This window comes from Rhincodon typus, chromosome 10 (genome assembly GCF_021869965.1).
Source record: "Rhincodon typus isolate 14 chromosome 10, sRhiTyp1.1, whole genome shotgun sequence".
Lineage (NCBI taxonomy): Eukaryota > Metazoa > Chordata > Chondrichthyes > Orectolobiformes > Rhincodontidae > Rhincodon > Rhincodon typus.
The window spans coordinates 35,427,999-35,444,310 of record NC_063341.1 but is presented as its reverse complement, the minus strand read 5'-3'; the positions used below and the strand labels follow the sequence as shown (position 1 = coordinate 35,444,310).

Here is a 16,312-nt window from a genome sequence, read left to right as displayed (position 1 = left end):
CATTAGCTTTCGTGCTCCTCTGATGCTGCTTGGCCTGCTGTGTTCATCCAGCTCTACACCTTGTTATCTCTAAACTTTTATATATTGTTTTTCACCTCACAAACCAATTGTAAACCAAACATGTTATTGATTGATTATATACTCATCCAATCATGTTAATCATGCGACTGCATTATCTGTTGATGGACAGTTATAGGTCTTGCCAAGATCTCATGATGTTTACCAGACATCCTTATCACCTATCCTTGGGTTTTTCACAATGCATCCTATTCAACCACATTCCAATACTGCTGACTTCAGCACCTGTTATTCAATCCTCTCTGCCAACAGGCTGGTGGCTTGTCCCAACTGTCTGTGCACAGGAATTCAATTAAATCCAGTAATGTCTGTTACATTTGAAACTCCATTATTTATATATGTACATGTATGTAATATTAGTCAAGCTTTTCCCATTCTATCCCATATTAAATAGTAAACTTTGAATTAGCTTGCAAGGGGGGCTTCTCTCTGTGCTTCTAAGGATGTCCCTTATCAAAATATCTCTGTGTAAGCAGTGGCTACATTTTTGCTTCTTAATAAGATCCCATTGTGTGATTTTTAATGCAATGCTCTATATTTTATCTGGTTGCTATGTGTATGAAGGCCACAATTCTGACTGTGTAAACGACTGCTTCAGCAAACTGTCTTCTTCAGCCATTTTTTTGTCAACTAAAATATATGGTATTTTATGTTAATTAAGAACAATGGGCAGTCCTAACACTTATAAAGGGAAGGGAAGAATAAGACTGTCAATATGAGGCAAATGTTTACGCCTGGCGAGGAATGTGAAGTGGCCATTATAAACTTTCAAAATGACAGTAGTATACTTATTTAAAATTATTCCTCCCAGTTTTTCTTTTGTTTTTGACCTAACACCTAGAATTGAACACAATACTATAATTCGTGTTGAACAAGTGTTTTATAAAGGTTCACCATAACTTCCTTACTTTTTCATTCAATGTTGTGATTTATGAAGCTCAGGATCCCTCATTTATGCCTCAATAACCAGTATCTTAAACTGCCCTGCCATCTTCAACCAACTGTTCATTTATATCTACTAGTTCTCTGCTTCTTTAGACTTCTTTCAATATTTTGTATTACCTCCTGTCATTCTTCCTACAAAAACATATAACTTCAAATTTCTCTGCATGAATTTACATCTGCAATGTATCATTTTGAAGTCGATTGCTTCCCTCCTCACAATTCACAATGCTTGCAACTATTTTTGTTACCTACAAAGGTTGAAATGTCGCCTGTACACATGAGTCTGGATGAATATAAATCAAGAATTGGTCTGATACGGAGTCATCTGAACCACCCTATAATATTTTCTGCAGTCCAAAAGACAACTGTTCAACATGACACTGTTTCCTGTCACTCAGCCATCTTTGCATCTAGAGAAAATACAGGAGAAACCCAGCAGATCAGAAAGCATCTGTAGAGAGAGAAACAAAGTCAGCATTTCAAGACCTTTGTGACTTTTCTTCAGAACTGAGAAGTTTTTCCATAAATAAGATTGGCCATTGGTTACTGGATTTACCATAGACCCTTTTCAGAACAATATGTAACATTTACAATTCTCCTTCCCTCTGGCACTGGCCATCTGTCTGAGGAGGATTGGAATATTATGCTCAGAGCCTCCAAATATTCCTCCCTATTGTTTATTCCATTGAGTGAGCCGAACATACTCTCAGCTTTAGGCATAAGACGTAAGAGAAGATGTAGACCATTTAGCCCATTGAGTCTGCTCTACTATTTAATGAAATCCTCAATTCCACATTTCTGTCTTTTCCCCAATTCTTCTTTCAAGCATATGATCTCTTTCCAGTTTTCACCAAATATGTTAGAATGTACTCAGTTTCTTTACAACAACTTCAATCACATATTTATATAATATCATTAAAAAAATAGGACCAAGAAGAGACCATTCACACCTTTGAAATTGTTCTGCTATCAAATAAAAACATGACTAATTTGATTCTGCCTGCCCCCTGTAATCTTTGACTTCCTTATCAAGTTGTTGGGTGTAATTTCTTCTGCACCCATTCCCACTCAAAATCTAAGTTGGCTATTGCTTAAAAACAAAGGGGATGTGATTTCTGCATGTTGTACACAGAGTTGGTTACAATTCCTAGTTCACTATTTCTGGAAAAATCATAATTGTGGTCAAAAAGTTTTCAGAAGGAAATCTTCTGACTGTGTTTACAGTTTGACTACAACTGACAGCAGAGACAGTTATCCACATTGAGTAGAGTCCAGAATGAGCTAATGTAGTATTATAGCCAGTGGAACTTCAGTGGTGTTTAAGGAGGTTTTTTTTTTGCTCTATCTTTTGAAAAATCCTAATTGTACATCAAGGCTGAGGTTCTACCAAAGGGTGCTTAATGTTGCCCTGCAGGATGAAGATGGAAAAGGATTATCAGATGAAGAAATTCGAGCGGAGGTGGACACGTTTATGTTTGAAGGTCATGACACCACAGCAACTGGAATCTCCTGGCTCTTGTACTGTCTGGCCCAACATCCAGAACACCAACAAAAGTGTAGGGAAGAAATCCAGGAGCTTCTGGAGGGTCATGAACAAATAGAGTGGTGAGTTTTAATCCAATCATGCTTTTATTTGTTGTAACATGATACAGAATCCACTGCAATTCATCAGGCTTGGAAGTCATTGTGTCAGAATGATTCTGCAGAATTTTTCTTGGCCAGTAAACTGCTGCTGTGGATAGATTTGGCTCCAGATTAATTTCCAGTATTCAGTACTAACACTTCTCACTTGCAAAACACAGACTACATAACTATTGCTGCTTTAATACTCAGCAATTTTGTAGCTGTCTGTGCTGCTGAAACCAATTGCACCACTGAACAACTGCTTTCACTTTTCTGACTTTATTTTGTTCTATTTTTCAATGATAAATACAGCTGGTGCGGTTTTTCAAATGAAACCAAAGCCTCGTCATCTTTCATAGGTCGATGAAAAGAACCCATTATATTAATTTTAAAGAGTAAGAAATCTGTCCATTGTGTCCTGATATTATTATTTGTTACTGAAAGATTGCTACCAGAACAACAGGTTATCAGGACCTTATCACGTTACTATTTATACAAATTTGCTTCCTTTATTCATAAATGGGATGTGAGGATTACTGACTAGGTCAGTGTATATTGACCATCCCTAAATTGCCCTTCAGGTGACAATGCTGACAGCTGCCTCCTTGAACCACTGCAGGTACACCCACAGTGCTGTTAGGAAGAGAGTTCCAGGATTTTAACCCAGCAAGAGTGAAAAAAATGGGAACATATTTTGAAATCATTGTGTGTGCCTTGGAGGGGAACTTTCAGATGGTGGTGATCCCATTCATCTGCTTCCTTTGATATTCAAGTTGGTGGAGATCATGGGTTTAGAAGGTATTGTTGAATGAGCGTTGGTGAATTGCTCCAGTCGATCATGTAGATGGTATACATATTTGCTGCTGTACACCAGTGGTTGTGGGAATGATTATTTAAGATGGTGATGGGGGAATCAAAATCAAATGGACTCCTTTCTCCTGGATGGTATTGATCATCACACATATTGTTGGAGTTGTCTTCATCCAAGAAAGTGTAGAGTATTCCATCACACTACTGACTTCTGACTTGTAGATGGTTGATGCACCTTGGGGGAATGAAGAGTTCCAAGCCTCTTACCTGTGCTTGTAGTCAAAGTATTTAAATGCTGCTCCAGTTTAATTTCTACTCAATGCTAAGTCCCAGAATGGTGCCAGTGGGATTTCAGGAGTGAACGTCATGGGGAGATGGCAATGTTTTGTTTGTTTTGGAGATGACCATTGTCTAGCATTGTGTAGCACGAATGTTACTTGCCACTTTCAGCCCAAGCCTGGGTGTCATCCGGGTCATACTGCATATGAACAAGTGCTACTTCACTGACTGAGTAGTTGCAAATGGTGCTGAACATTAAACAATTGTTAATGAACATCTCCACTTCTGACTTTATGATGGAGGGAATGTCGTTGTGAGGCAGCTGAAGATGATTGAGCCAAGGACACTACCCTGAGGAACTCAGCAGAGATATCCTGCAGCTGAGATGATTGATTTCCAGCAACCACACCATCTTCCTTTGTGTCAGCTATGACCCCTGATCTTCATTTCCTTTGCTGCGGCTAATTGATGCCATATTTGGATAATGCTGCCTTGATGCCAAAGGAAGTCAATCTCATCTCACCTCTTGAGTTAACCAAGTCCTTAATGGGATCAGGAGCCATGTGGCTCTGGTGGAACTTAAATTGAGCATCAATGAGCAGGTTAGTGCTCATCAACTGCTTCTGTCACCTTGTTGACAGTTGACCGAAGACTGATGGGGCCATGTTGGATTTGTCCTAGAATGTGCTTTGCAACATTCCTGGGTGGTTGCCAGTGTTGTAACTGTATTGCAATGAATTGGCTAGGGGCATAACTAATTCTGGAGCACAAATCTTCAGTACTATTTCCATTATCAAGAATGGGAATATTTATGAAACTTTCTCCTTTGAGTTGTTTAATTTTCCACTGCCATTTAGAAATGGATGTGGCAAAACTACAGAACTGAACCATTGGTTGTAGGATTGCTTAACTCCAATACTGTTTGATTCCATGGTTTGGCATGCAGATAGCCCTGTGTTAGAGCTTCATCGAGTTGGTAGCTCACTTTTTGCTTTGCCTGCTTCTGGCAGGCTCTCCTGCTTTCTTCTTTGAACGAGAGTTGAACCCCAAGCTTGTTAGTAATGGTACGGTGAGGAAAATGTCAGGCTGTTGATAGGCCATTCTGTAGGACAGCTCTCTTAACTTTGGCACAAGCCCCAAGACATAAGTAAGGGGGACTTCGCAAGGTTGAGTTTGCTGGTAATTCCCAGCGCCAGACCTAATGCAGGGTAGTTCATCTGGCTTCATTCTTTTTTGACTTTATAGCTGTTTGATTAAATTAAATTAAATTAAATGACTTTCAAGGAGAGTCACTTAGAGTCAACCACTTTGCTGTGGGTTGGCATATCAAGAGGTCACCAGTCTTGTGAGAAAACATCTTTCAATTTTCATGTGAACAACTACAGAATAATAATGGTATTAAAAAGCTAAAATAACAGCAGTGAAATTCAAATTTTAAGGAAACTGTGGGGGATGTTTTGAACCACTCCCCCCATGCACCACGATGGGTTTAAGTTATCAAATGTACAAAAAGCCATGTGAATAATCCCACTTCTACTTCCACCACAGTGTGTTTGAGGATGTCCAAGTAAACGAAGATTATAGTACATGGATGTAATTCTGTTCCACAGATTTTGGCAGCCATTTGAATTCACTGCTTGTGATCCGGAAGGAGCAGGATACTTCCTCATGGACTTTCGAGCAAATCCTCTGCTGAGATCAGCCACCCCACGCTTCACAGAAGTGCAGTCTCCCCTCATTCTCCATCTCCAGGACTGTCATTGCAACTCTCTGACTGACCAGCAACTCACGACATTTTCTATTTGCCTGGGAAAATCTCCAATGGTCTCTAGCCATGGCTGTTTACTGTCAGTCTCCTCATCAGTAGTCTGTCAGTCTGGCCCAAAGCATGGCAGGAAACCCAGTAAACAGCTTCTAATGACACCCTCCCCGTCCTTAGCACTTCCAGGACTACCTTCCCCAGATCAGGATCTGATTATTTTATCTGGGGAAGTTCTTGTGGCTTTTCTGCCAGCTGAAGAGAAATGGAAGAGGAATATTGTAGCCCAGAATTTCTGTAGACTTCCCTGCTCCCAGATGCACTAAGAACCCCACTCTCTCCCTCCAGAGAGATTGTTTAATAGATCCCTCACTGTGACTTACCTGAGTTAATCTTTGGTGCTGGCCAGCAACATGCTGTTGCCTGAAAATCCATTCCTCTCAACTAATTACTGTTAGTGGGATGTCTGATTGGACACATGTCAATGATACAGAGGCTACGGCTGTGCTGAGATCTGTTGAGGTGGGGGAATGGGTGGGAGATGACACTAACCTTGCAGTTTCCCTACCAGAATTCCTTTCCAGTTACAAGTCAGGAATGGAGTTTCTTGCAGAATTTACCAGTCATATTTGGAAACTTGAGGCTAAGTACAGTATCACAAGTCTGTAAAAAGGGGATTATTATCAGTTTTGAGGCACATTGCTGGAATTCATTGTGGTAGAATTGAATAGGAGCTGGACCAACTCTATTTAGGATTGAAATTGCAAAAGCAGGAGTGCTTTCCTGACTCCACAGTATGCTGATTGCAAGTGACTCAGTTTTTTTTTCAAATGGACAAACAGTGTTCAGCAGCTTAGTCAGTTAATGGGGTCTGTGGTTCAACTCTGGATCAGTCTTTGGGTCCTTCAGTTGGAGCGGGGGTGGGGTTGTAATCTTATCTAATGCTCACAGATTTTTTGCCGTCTGTTCTATAGTATTTGCACATACATTCACCCTTGTTTTACTAAGTCACAGCCTCTGTTCCTTCGCAGGGAGTTGCTCAGTAAGATGCCTTACATTACAATGTGCGTTAAGGAGTCTCTGCGACTTTTCCCCCCTGTCCCAGGGATATCCAGGAGGCTGACCAAACCACTCACATTCTTTGATGGGAGGAAGATACCTGAAGGTTGCATTTATAAGTACATTTCTGACATTAGATAATTCTTATTAAATTGTGAACTGTTGAGATTTTACTGACAGCTATGAGTCTGCTTCCAAGCACCTGCAGAGAACACAATCTGAACAACATTGAGTATGACAGGTAATGATGCCATGTGCAAGCACAGTAATAGTCCTTTTTTCAAAATCATAACTTTATGAGACAAGCTTAGGAAAGAACATGCTTCTTAAAAGAGGACTTTGGAACTTTGAACTTACCCGCGTTTGTGGATTCTATAGCTTTATCATTGCCAAGTCTCTATGCTTTTTGCTTTTGCCTCCTATACTCTCATAATTGTTATCTGGCACACTGTAAGGTATCGACTTGGTTAACAGTTTATATCCTTCCTCTTTAAATGAAGGACAGTGAGTGGGTTCCTGAAATAAACCATAACCATAAACATTAGGAATAAAAGTAGACCTCTCTGCTGTTCGAGTCTGTTCCACAATTCAGCTAGATCATGACTGATATGATAATCCTCACTTCCCTTTTTCCTGTAACCCTTGATTCTCACTGATTTGAAAATCAGTCTATGTCAGCCTTGAATATACTTAATGACCCAGCCTCAACAGACCTCCGCACTTCCACATATTCACAACCCTCTGAGGGGAGAACTTGCTCCTCTCTGTCTAAATGTAAAACATCTTATTCTGAGATTATGCCCTCTGTTCCTATACTCTCCCACAAGGGGAAACAGCATTCCACATCTACACTATCAAGTGCACTAAGAACTGTGGTTTTAACAAACTCACCTCACATACTTCTATATTTCAACATCCACAGGCCTAATCTACTCAACCTCTCCTCATAACACAGTCCCTCCCATACCTGGTATCAGCCCAGTGAATTTCCTCTGGGCTGTCTCCAATGTCAATATATTTTTCCTCGGATGAGATGACCAAAACTGTACATAATATTCCAGCTGTGGTCTGACTAGACTTGTGCCTTGTGCCTTGAGTAATATCAACAAAACTTTGTACTTTTATACTCCATTCCCTTTGAAGTAAAGGTCAACATCCCGTGTACTTCCCAATTATCCACTGAACTTAGACCCTATCTTTTTGTGATTCTTGGATCTCCCAAATCCCTCGGTACTGCACCTTTTTCTATTTAAATAACATTAGCTTCCTTTATTTTTCCTGTCAAAGTGCATAATCTCATACTTCCCCACATTATATTCCATCTGCCAAGTTTTTTCCTCTCACTCAACCTGTCTATATACCCCTGCAGATCCTTTGTGTCATCTGCAAACTTGGCTATAGTATATTCACTGTTTTTTCCATCCAAGCATGAATATATATTGTAAATAATTGTGGCACCAGCGCTGATCCCTGTGGCACACCACTAGTTACAGGTTGCCATCCTGAAATGCACCCCCCCTTCTCCAAACCCTCTGTCTACTAATATTAGCTAATCCTCTATCCATGCCTGTATACTACTTTCCAACACCACTTGTCTCATTGTTTATCCCTTATCTCATTAAGTAGTCCATCTCATTAAGTAGTCCAATGCACGGTACCTTATCAAATACCTTCTGAACATTGAGATATATTACATCCACTGCTTCCCCCTTGTCTATGCTGCTAGCTGCTTCCGAATTCTAGTAGATTTGTCAAGTACGGTTTCCCCTTTTCGAAGCCATGCTGACCCTGCTGGATCACATTATGTATTTCTATATATATATTATGTATGCTGTGCTATTACATCCTTTAGAATAGATTCAAACATTTTCCCAGTAATAGATATTAAGCTAACTGGCCTATAGTTACCTATTCTTTTTTGTTTCCTTCACTTTTTGAATGAAGGTGTTACATTGTTACTTTCAAATACAGCATCCAGTAGACATACCCTCAGAATTGGATGGATGGCAGCCTCCAATTGAGATCAGACTGATGAGGGTCCTCTTGGCTTTCTCAGCTATGGCCGGGAGCTGCTTTCTAGCTGTTGCAGGGCCTGCTGACTCAGCAGGGGGCCAGTCTGATGCCAGGGAACTCCTGACAATACCAGCAATTGTCCCACATCTAGTTCTTTAATTGGCTCCCCAGCACTGTCGGGCAGGTAACCACTGGAGCATTAAATCCAGAGACCGATCATACAAACAAGTTTCAAACTCTGTTCCAGATCCTCCCTCCAAAGTCCCATCCATGAGACAGAAAATATTCTGCTCACAGTTTTGGATTCTGGAACCTTTAAAATAATAATAGTTTTCACTGCCTTGTTGAATAAACCTCACTGGAGAACAGATTACCAAATGCTAACCCAACTGTTTGTTGTGCTAATGATTTTGTTAGATTTGCAAACAAAGAACTGATAGGTTTTCTGACTGGTTTGCTGCTAATGCTTAGAGAATATTGATTATACTCCTATCAAACACAGTCACAAATAAAGAAGTTGTAAGGAAAACAGTAGATTTGGATAATCCATCAAGAGCTGCTGTGATCCTCTAGAGAAAGCAACTGATCGGTTCTGGAAAATGTGGTGGATAATTTGTTTAATTTAATGCCCTCCTCTCCAGTTTCCTTTATGCGTATGGAGAAATTTCACAGGGTTAATGGTCTGGCAGTTTCACCTCCCTGAAGAAATTGAACAACTTGTACAACCATGTATTGTGTTCCCCTAAGATACATGAGAGTATAGATTATATTCAGCTTGTTGTTGACTGCATGTCATGCCTGATTTATGTTCTTAACTTCAGAATTAATCATTGCTGTTTATCAGGGAAATTCTTTCAATCTAATTTGGAAACCTGAGTGGGCAGATTTTAATTGCCTGAAGAAAACCCAAGTCATTTTGAGGCTGATATATCATGTACATTGTAAGATTCCAATTTACATGCAGCAATAAGGCTAGTATCTATACTGTTCAGTGGAAGTCTCCAGTACGTATGGCAGAGGAGCAGTAATAGAGTGGTAGGTACACAGTGTTTCATTTCTGTTGCTGCATAATTTCCAATGTTTGGATTGAGTATTGGGACTCGATGTCAAACAGTACCAGGTCACTGTTAAATGCAGAATAATTTTCCCAGCATGTACCTTAGCTCAACTTCAGAGGATCATGCTCTACATTGGGCATTTTCCCCATACTTCAGCATGAGTATGCTAGTTTAATCCTAAATTAACAACGTAAACTTTGATCACATGCCAATGAAACAGAAATGTCTGACTAGCAAATTTTAGGTGTAATTTTAACCACAAAATGTAGATGAGAGTTGTATTTTAAAAATAGTTTAAATCTACCTCCAAATCAAGCTCTTGCTATTTTCAATATGACTGAGATGGTTTTCGTGTGGCAGAGAGAGGGAGCTGATGGCAAGAGGTGGCATTATTAGTGGATAATTGATGTGCTCCCAGGATGTAGATTCGGCCTAATATAATGAAGCAATATGCTTCAACTTTAAAAGTCTAAATTTCATCCTGGGTGGTTGATTTGACATGCCCCAGGAATCCTGGCAGTTAAAGGGGAGTGAGGACTGCTTTGAGCAGGAGGTAAATGTCTTTATAACGCCTGTTGGCTAGGAGGAGTAGTCAGACCTCCTCCCTGTCTACCAAGCTTACCTGCTTCACTTTGTGGCACTGAAGCTCCTTACTCTAAAACCAAAGGCCACACCCTCAGGATCAACTCAACCAGAGGAGAAACTGATTTGTATTTGTGTTCAAGCTACTGAATTGAAAGATGAAAATCTAATCCACTTTGCTATTTAATCCTTAAAATAAAGCTTTTAAAATAATATAGAGTACAACAGTTTTGCTAAGTTTGAAATTCTCCAGTGCTTTAACATCACTTTTGAAATGAGAACTTAATTAGAATTAGGTTTGTGTGCCTAACGCTCTTTTTTGCTCCTGTAATGAAGAATGGGATTAAGTTTGCCAGATGGAAGTGCTGGCTTGCTGCTTATTGTCTGCCTGTTCTGATTTTTGGATTGACCATTGTTTTTGATGGTCACTGATTTTGCTTGAAGCAGGACACAGGCTCATCATTGCGTACAATTCGGGGCCAAATGACCTATTAAGATCTGAGTATCACATTTGTATTAGCCTGCATTGTTGAGTGTTATTACCAGACATGGAGAAGAAGAAGCTATTTTGAGTTGATGTCAATGGCAGAGAAACGATGCACTTTAAAGGAGGTCCAAAAAACCAAAAGGTAGCAGTTTATCTGTGCATGATTATGAGACTGTTACTAATATTCATTTGCATTTCACAGGTTGCCTGGTTGGTGTAAGTGTCTACTGTATTCACAGGAACCCTATGATTTGGGATAATCCAGAGGTAATTTCCTCCTCCATAAGTAGAACGTGAAGATTCTCAATTAACTTTAAAATATGTACTCTTGCCTTCATATATTATCCCAATGTATCCATACTAGTGCCATTCTTTCATTTAATGAACCTACGACATAGCAAGCACACTTTAAATTTCAATATAAGTGTACTGCTAAAAGTACCTATTAGATTTTTTTTAAAATTCATTTATTGCAACGTCACATATTTAAGGGGCATACACACCAAAAGATGATATACAAGTGTAGTGAGATTATGTATTCTTCCTGCTCAATTTTCCTGATTCCCACTCCTTTCTTAGCTCTGCATTCTTCGTTTTCACCCAACTCCTCATTCGATATCTAGCATCTGTCTTTTATTGATCCTTGAGCAACCACTGGTTGGCCTTCCAATACTGCTCCAATTGAGGGCTTGATGTGGAGGAGCTGGTGTTGGACCGGGGTGGACAACATCAGAAGTCACATGACACTAGGTTGAAGTCCAACAGGTTTATTTGAAATTACAAGCTGTTGGAGCACTGTTCCTTAATCAGGTGAAGTGGAGGAAACCGCACAGGCACAAAATTTATATGCAGAGAGATAATGGCGAGAAAATTCCAGGTAATTAAGAATGTCAGAAGATAAATGCAAGTAGTGTGAGTGGACTGTTGACAAGTTGAATATCAAGTTTTTGCAGGGGATCAAAAGTGTCAAATGGTATGAGTAAAGTGTCAACAACTGAATGGCAAGTGAAGGAATGACCCATGATCCAATTAATAATTACACAAAGTCAGATATAGACATGGTGCTAGAGACAAACCAAATGGCCGGAATAACATAATAGGTGTAAGAATCGCAAGATGAGGGTCTAACCAAAATAACAAGTACTCCAAACCGTACAAACTGATTAAGGTAGAAAGATAATAACAAGTTACTTCTTCTCCAGCTTCCACCCCAACATGTTTAAGAAGCCATCCCCTATGGATAAGCCCTGTGTATGCCCAGGATCTGCTCAGACGAGGAGGAACACGACGGATACCTACGGGTGCTGAAAGACGCCCTCATAAGAACATGATATGATGCTCAACTCATCGATCACCAGTTCTGATGTGTCGCGGCGAAAAACCACAATGACCTCCTCAGAAGACAGACACTGGGCACGACTGATAGAGTACACTTTATGGTCTAGTACTTCCCCGGAGTGGAGAAACTGTGCCATGTTCATTGCAGCCTTCAACATGTCATCAGTGACAAGGAACATCTTGTCAAGGCCATTCCTACGCCTCCACTTTTCCCTTCAAACAGCTGCCTTACTTCAAAAAGACCTTCGTTCGCAGAAAACTACCCAGCCTTCAGGACAACATCAACCACAACACTATACAACCCTGCCACTGCAACCTCTGTAAGACCTGTCAGATTATCAACATAAATACTGCCATCACACATGGATAAACCACTGACCATGGTACATACTCATGTGACTCAGTCAACATTGTCTATCTCATACCCTGCAGGAAAGGATGCCCCAGGCATGGTGCATCAGTGAGACCATGCAGATGCTACGACAATGGCTGAATGGACATCGCACAACAATCACCAGGCAGGAGTGTTCTCTCCCAGTTGGGGAACTCTTCAGCAGTCAAGGACATTCAGCCTCTGATCTTTGGGTAAGCATCCTCCAAGGTGACCTTTGAGATACACAACAACGCAGAATCGCCAAGCAAAAATTGATAGCCAAGTTCCGTTCCCATGATCTTGGGTACATGTCATGCTACATGTAACCCCACCATACTGTTCTGTAAAATCTTCCTTACTGTTCTGTTTTGACACCATCGCCTTGATAACTTATTATCTCCCTACCTTAATTAGTTTGTACAGTTTTGGATTACTTTTTACTTTGGTTAGATCCTCGTCATGCGATTCTTACACTTATCATGTGTAAGCCATTTGGTTTGTCTCCAGCACCGTCCTATTTCTGAATTTGTGTAATTATTAATCGGATCATAGGTCATCCCTTCACTTGCTGTTCAGCTGTTTACATTTTACTCACACTGTTTTACATCACCTGCAAAGATTTGTTTTTCAGCCTGTTGACACTATTCACACTATTTATTTAGCCTCTGATCTCTCTGCGTATAACTTCTGTGCCTGTGCACTTCCCTCCACTTCATCTGACGAAGGAACAGCACTCTAAAAGCTTGTGATTTTGAATAAACCTGTCAGACCATAACCCGGTGTCGTGTGGCTTCTGACTTTATCCATCTGAAGACTGAATTTGGTCTCAGTTGCCCAACTGTAGTGCAATAGGGGTTTAAATAACTGTAGATGCTGGAATGTGTACTGAAATCAAAAAATGCTGGAAATCACAGTGGGTCAGAATGCTGCATGATTTACTATGATTTTCAGTGTTTTTTGTTTGTTTTCAGTAGTGCAATGTTCTCACTCAGTATAAAGTAATTAATATTGATATGAATTGGCCCCAGTCATGGATAGGATGCTGAGTTTCTTGCCTGTTGTCTTTTGAGATGAATTCCATGTTCAGTTCATGTCTGAATATCTTAATTTTTTGTTAGAATCCAAAATCTGTTCGACCATAGCTGGTATGATAATAATTTTGCTACTGCAATACTTGTTTGAACCAGCACCTGACAAGTGAATTCTTTGCAGATCTGATAGATAAGTGTGTATTTGAAATCTCATTAATCATATATTCCGGAACACTACGGATTGATAATACTTTGTTTTTTTTATAGGTTTTTGACCCTTTAAGATTTTCCCCTGAAAATTCAGCAAACAGACACACACATGCCTTCATACCTTTCTCTGCTGGACCAAGGTAGCAACATGTGTCAAATATTAGTGAAATTAGAACCGGTGATTGTTAATTTATTGCTGTTCCTTGCAACGTTATTTTTTTTTAATAAAGGCCTGGCTTATAGTTTATCAAATGGGTGGGTTCCAGTTCACTGGAGCAATTCCAAATTCAGTGTTAATCTTGACTAACACTTGATATTGGGAGTTACTGCACAAAGATCAATTTTCAAAGGCAAATAAAACTGTACCATGGTCTGGTTGTTCTGGGAGTTAATACCTCCCACACTAAGATCCGTTGTTTAAAATTGTAGGCTCCCTATAAGAGTTGCAAAACTACATTTTCCGTTGTGCAGATTAGAATTCAGGAAGCTTTCTTACAACTTAGTCATGTATCTATGTCACTGGTGCTGCCAACTCTGTAATCAGAACATGGGGGAACAAGGTGTGGGGTTGTATGCAACTTAACAGTGTGGTACTGCCATAATCTCTGTTGACAGTGTTCATGACATTTGCAGAAATTTCTTGTAAAACAGGTTGCTTTCTTCGGCTCTTTGTTATGTGCTACCTTTTCTAACAACCACAGTACACAAATTCTAAAAAGTGTTTAATAAATTGGAAAGTTACAACTTGAGGAGCAAATGCATATATATTTAAAACAGGGGTTTTATAGAAAGTCAATCACAGGTTCATGAGATGAGGTTAGAAAAGGAAACTATATTTTACTGAGTAAGTTCATAACAGTAAACATTGTAGTCTTCCACAGCTGGATTCTTTCAGGTTTACTTGTTTTATTTGCATGTTATGCTTAAAAAGTGCCAGTGAGAGACAATTAGGAGATGAGGTTTGGTAGGAGACTCTATCCAGCAGAGTGGATAAGGCCATTCAATTTTTGACAATAGCCCTATTTATGTATTCCCACAGAGGAATTTCATATAATTGAAGAGCTCAATTTACACAAATTTCTCTCCTCAATTTACATTTGACTGGTAGATTGAATGTGTTAAACTCCGGAATAAAGACTGAGGCAAACATAGAAGCAGTCAAGGGCAAAACATGGTAAGATTTCAGGTAGAAGTTGTGTATAGCTCTTGGAGCTAAAGGCATCAAAGGATATGGGGGATAAGTAGGAACAAGCTATTGTGTTGGTCGTTAGCCATGATCATAATGTATGTCAGAGCAGGCTTGAGGGGCTGAATGACCTATGTCATGAAATATGTTGGTACTTTTTTTATATTTAGGATTCTGTAGTGATCCAACAAAATACATTTCTGATCCAAAAGATTTCTCATGATGTTGGATTCAAGACTTGCCTTTTCTTTTGTAGGAATTGCATTGGTCAGCACTTTGCCATGAATGAAATGAAGGTCGCTGTCGCGCTGATTATTAATCGATTTGAACTGGAAATCGATGAGTCAAAACCACCACTTAAAATACCTCAGCTGGTCCTTCGATCCAAAAATGGGATATACCTGAGGATTAAAAAACTGCAATAATGTCAGCCTGCAAGAATAACTGAATTTAGAAAAATAAGAAAGTAATAACATCAAAATCAGATGAATCAATCTGTAAGTGAGATAACTATAGCAATATTGCTGTGGCAGTAAAGATTATTTAAAAAAAAACACAGCAGAACCTGCATTGAAGGAGTTTATTACCAGTCCCTGCAGTATCATTTCAATAACATTTTCAGGGTGAAATCTCAGCCAAGGCTCTCATCATCTGGGAAAATGCAAGTTTTACAATCGCTTTTGATTCCCGCAATCATATTTATGCCCAATTTGCCATATATCTCCCATAGCATCTGGTGTTCATTATGAATTGTTTTAATTTGTTTCTATCTATTGTTGTTGATGAATATCCTGGTAAACTTGATAGCCAGACCGCCTCATACAATTGATGTGTAATGATATCTACACTTATCAATTAACCTAATTTGATTTAAATATTTTCACGTAATTAAGCAATGAGAGTAAATTACTAGGAGGGGCAGCACCTCAATTATCACCTAAGTTAGTTCACTGGTTTATGAACAAAAATTGATTTTGTTTGAATAATTCTATTTCATTGGAAATGCAATAAGGGTATAACAAAGTGGAACTATTATTACAGATAACAGATGGGAAGAACATTTAACCAACATTACTGACAGCAATTTCTTTCTTCAATTGCAACTGCCACATTTTGCCAATATGGACTGAAATGCAATGTGAATCCGTCGATCGTAGGAGGATGGGGCAGAATGAGTGTTTACCAATGGTCATCATTATTGTATGATTAAAGAAAGTTTACAGGTCTTTTTTCACCCACGTAGCTCAATCTGTAATTATATTTAGCACATAGTAATAGCATATGTCGTGTCTTGTTGTTTGAAACTAAACAAGCGTTCCCAGTTCTCTGGACTTCAATAATGCCTGTGGTTCCAATAGCTCCCTTCAGCAGCTTCATTACATGTCACTGAGTTTTCCCCTGGACTTCTTAATCTATTTTATCTCAGTCCCCGAACAAAAAAGGAAATTGGGAATTTGCAGCAACAGACAGAATGATCAAGC

The 16,312-nt window shown here is 39.4% G+C and overlaps 1 protein-coding gene and 1 long non-coding RNA gene across 2 annotated transcripts in view; one reads left to right on the top strand and one right to left on the bottom strand.

Annotated features, from left to right (window-relative positions):
- Positions 1-8,863, bottom strand: part of LOC125484249 — a 38,314-nt gene extending 29,451 nt beyond the window's left edge. The window contains exons 1-2 of the long non-coding RNA XR_007263091.1: positions 8,541-8,863; positions 6,911-7,069 (exon numbers count right to left, since the gene is read on the bottom strand). This is a non-coding gene — a long non-coding RNA (uncharacterized LOC125484249). The remainder of the gene's footprint in view (positions 1-6,910; positions 7,070-8,540) is intronic.
- The window catches only part of LOC109914368 (cytochrome P450 4B1-like), an 84,823-nt gene that overhangs the window by 54,546 nt on the left and 13,965 nt on the right, over positions 1-16,312 (top strand). Inside the window, exons 7-11 of the mRNA XM_020513956.2 lie at positions 2,438-2,628; positions 6,526-6,659; positions 10,896-10,960; positions 13,703-13,785; positions 15,088-15,328. Coding sequence (XP_020369545.2) covers positions 2,438-2,628; positions 6,526-6,659; positions 10,896-10,960; positions 13,703-13,785; positions 15,088-15,256 — 642 coding nt within the window. The 3' untranslated portion in view covers positions 15,257-15,328. The remainder of the gene's footprint in view (positions 1-2,437; positions 2,629-6,525; positions 6,660-10,895; positions 10,961-13,702; positions 13,786-15,087; positions 15,329-16,312) is intronic.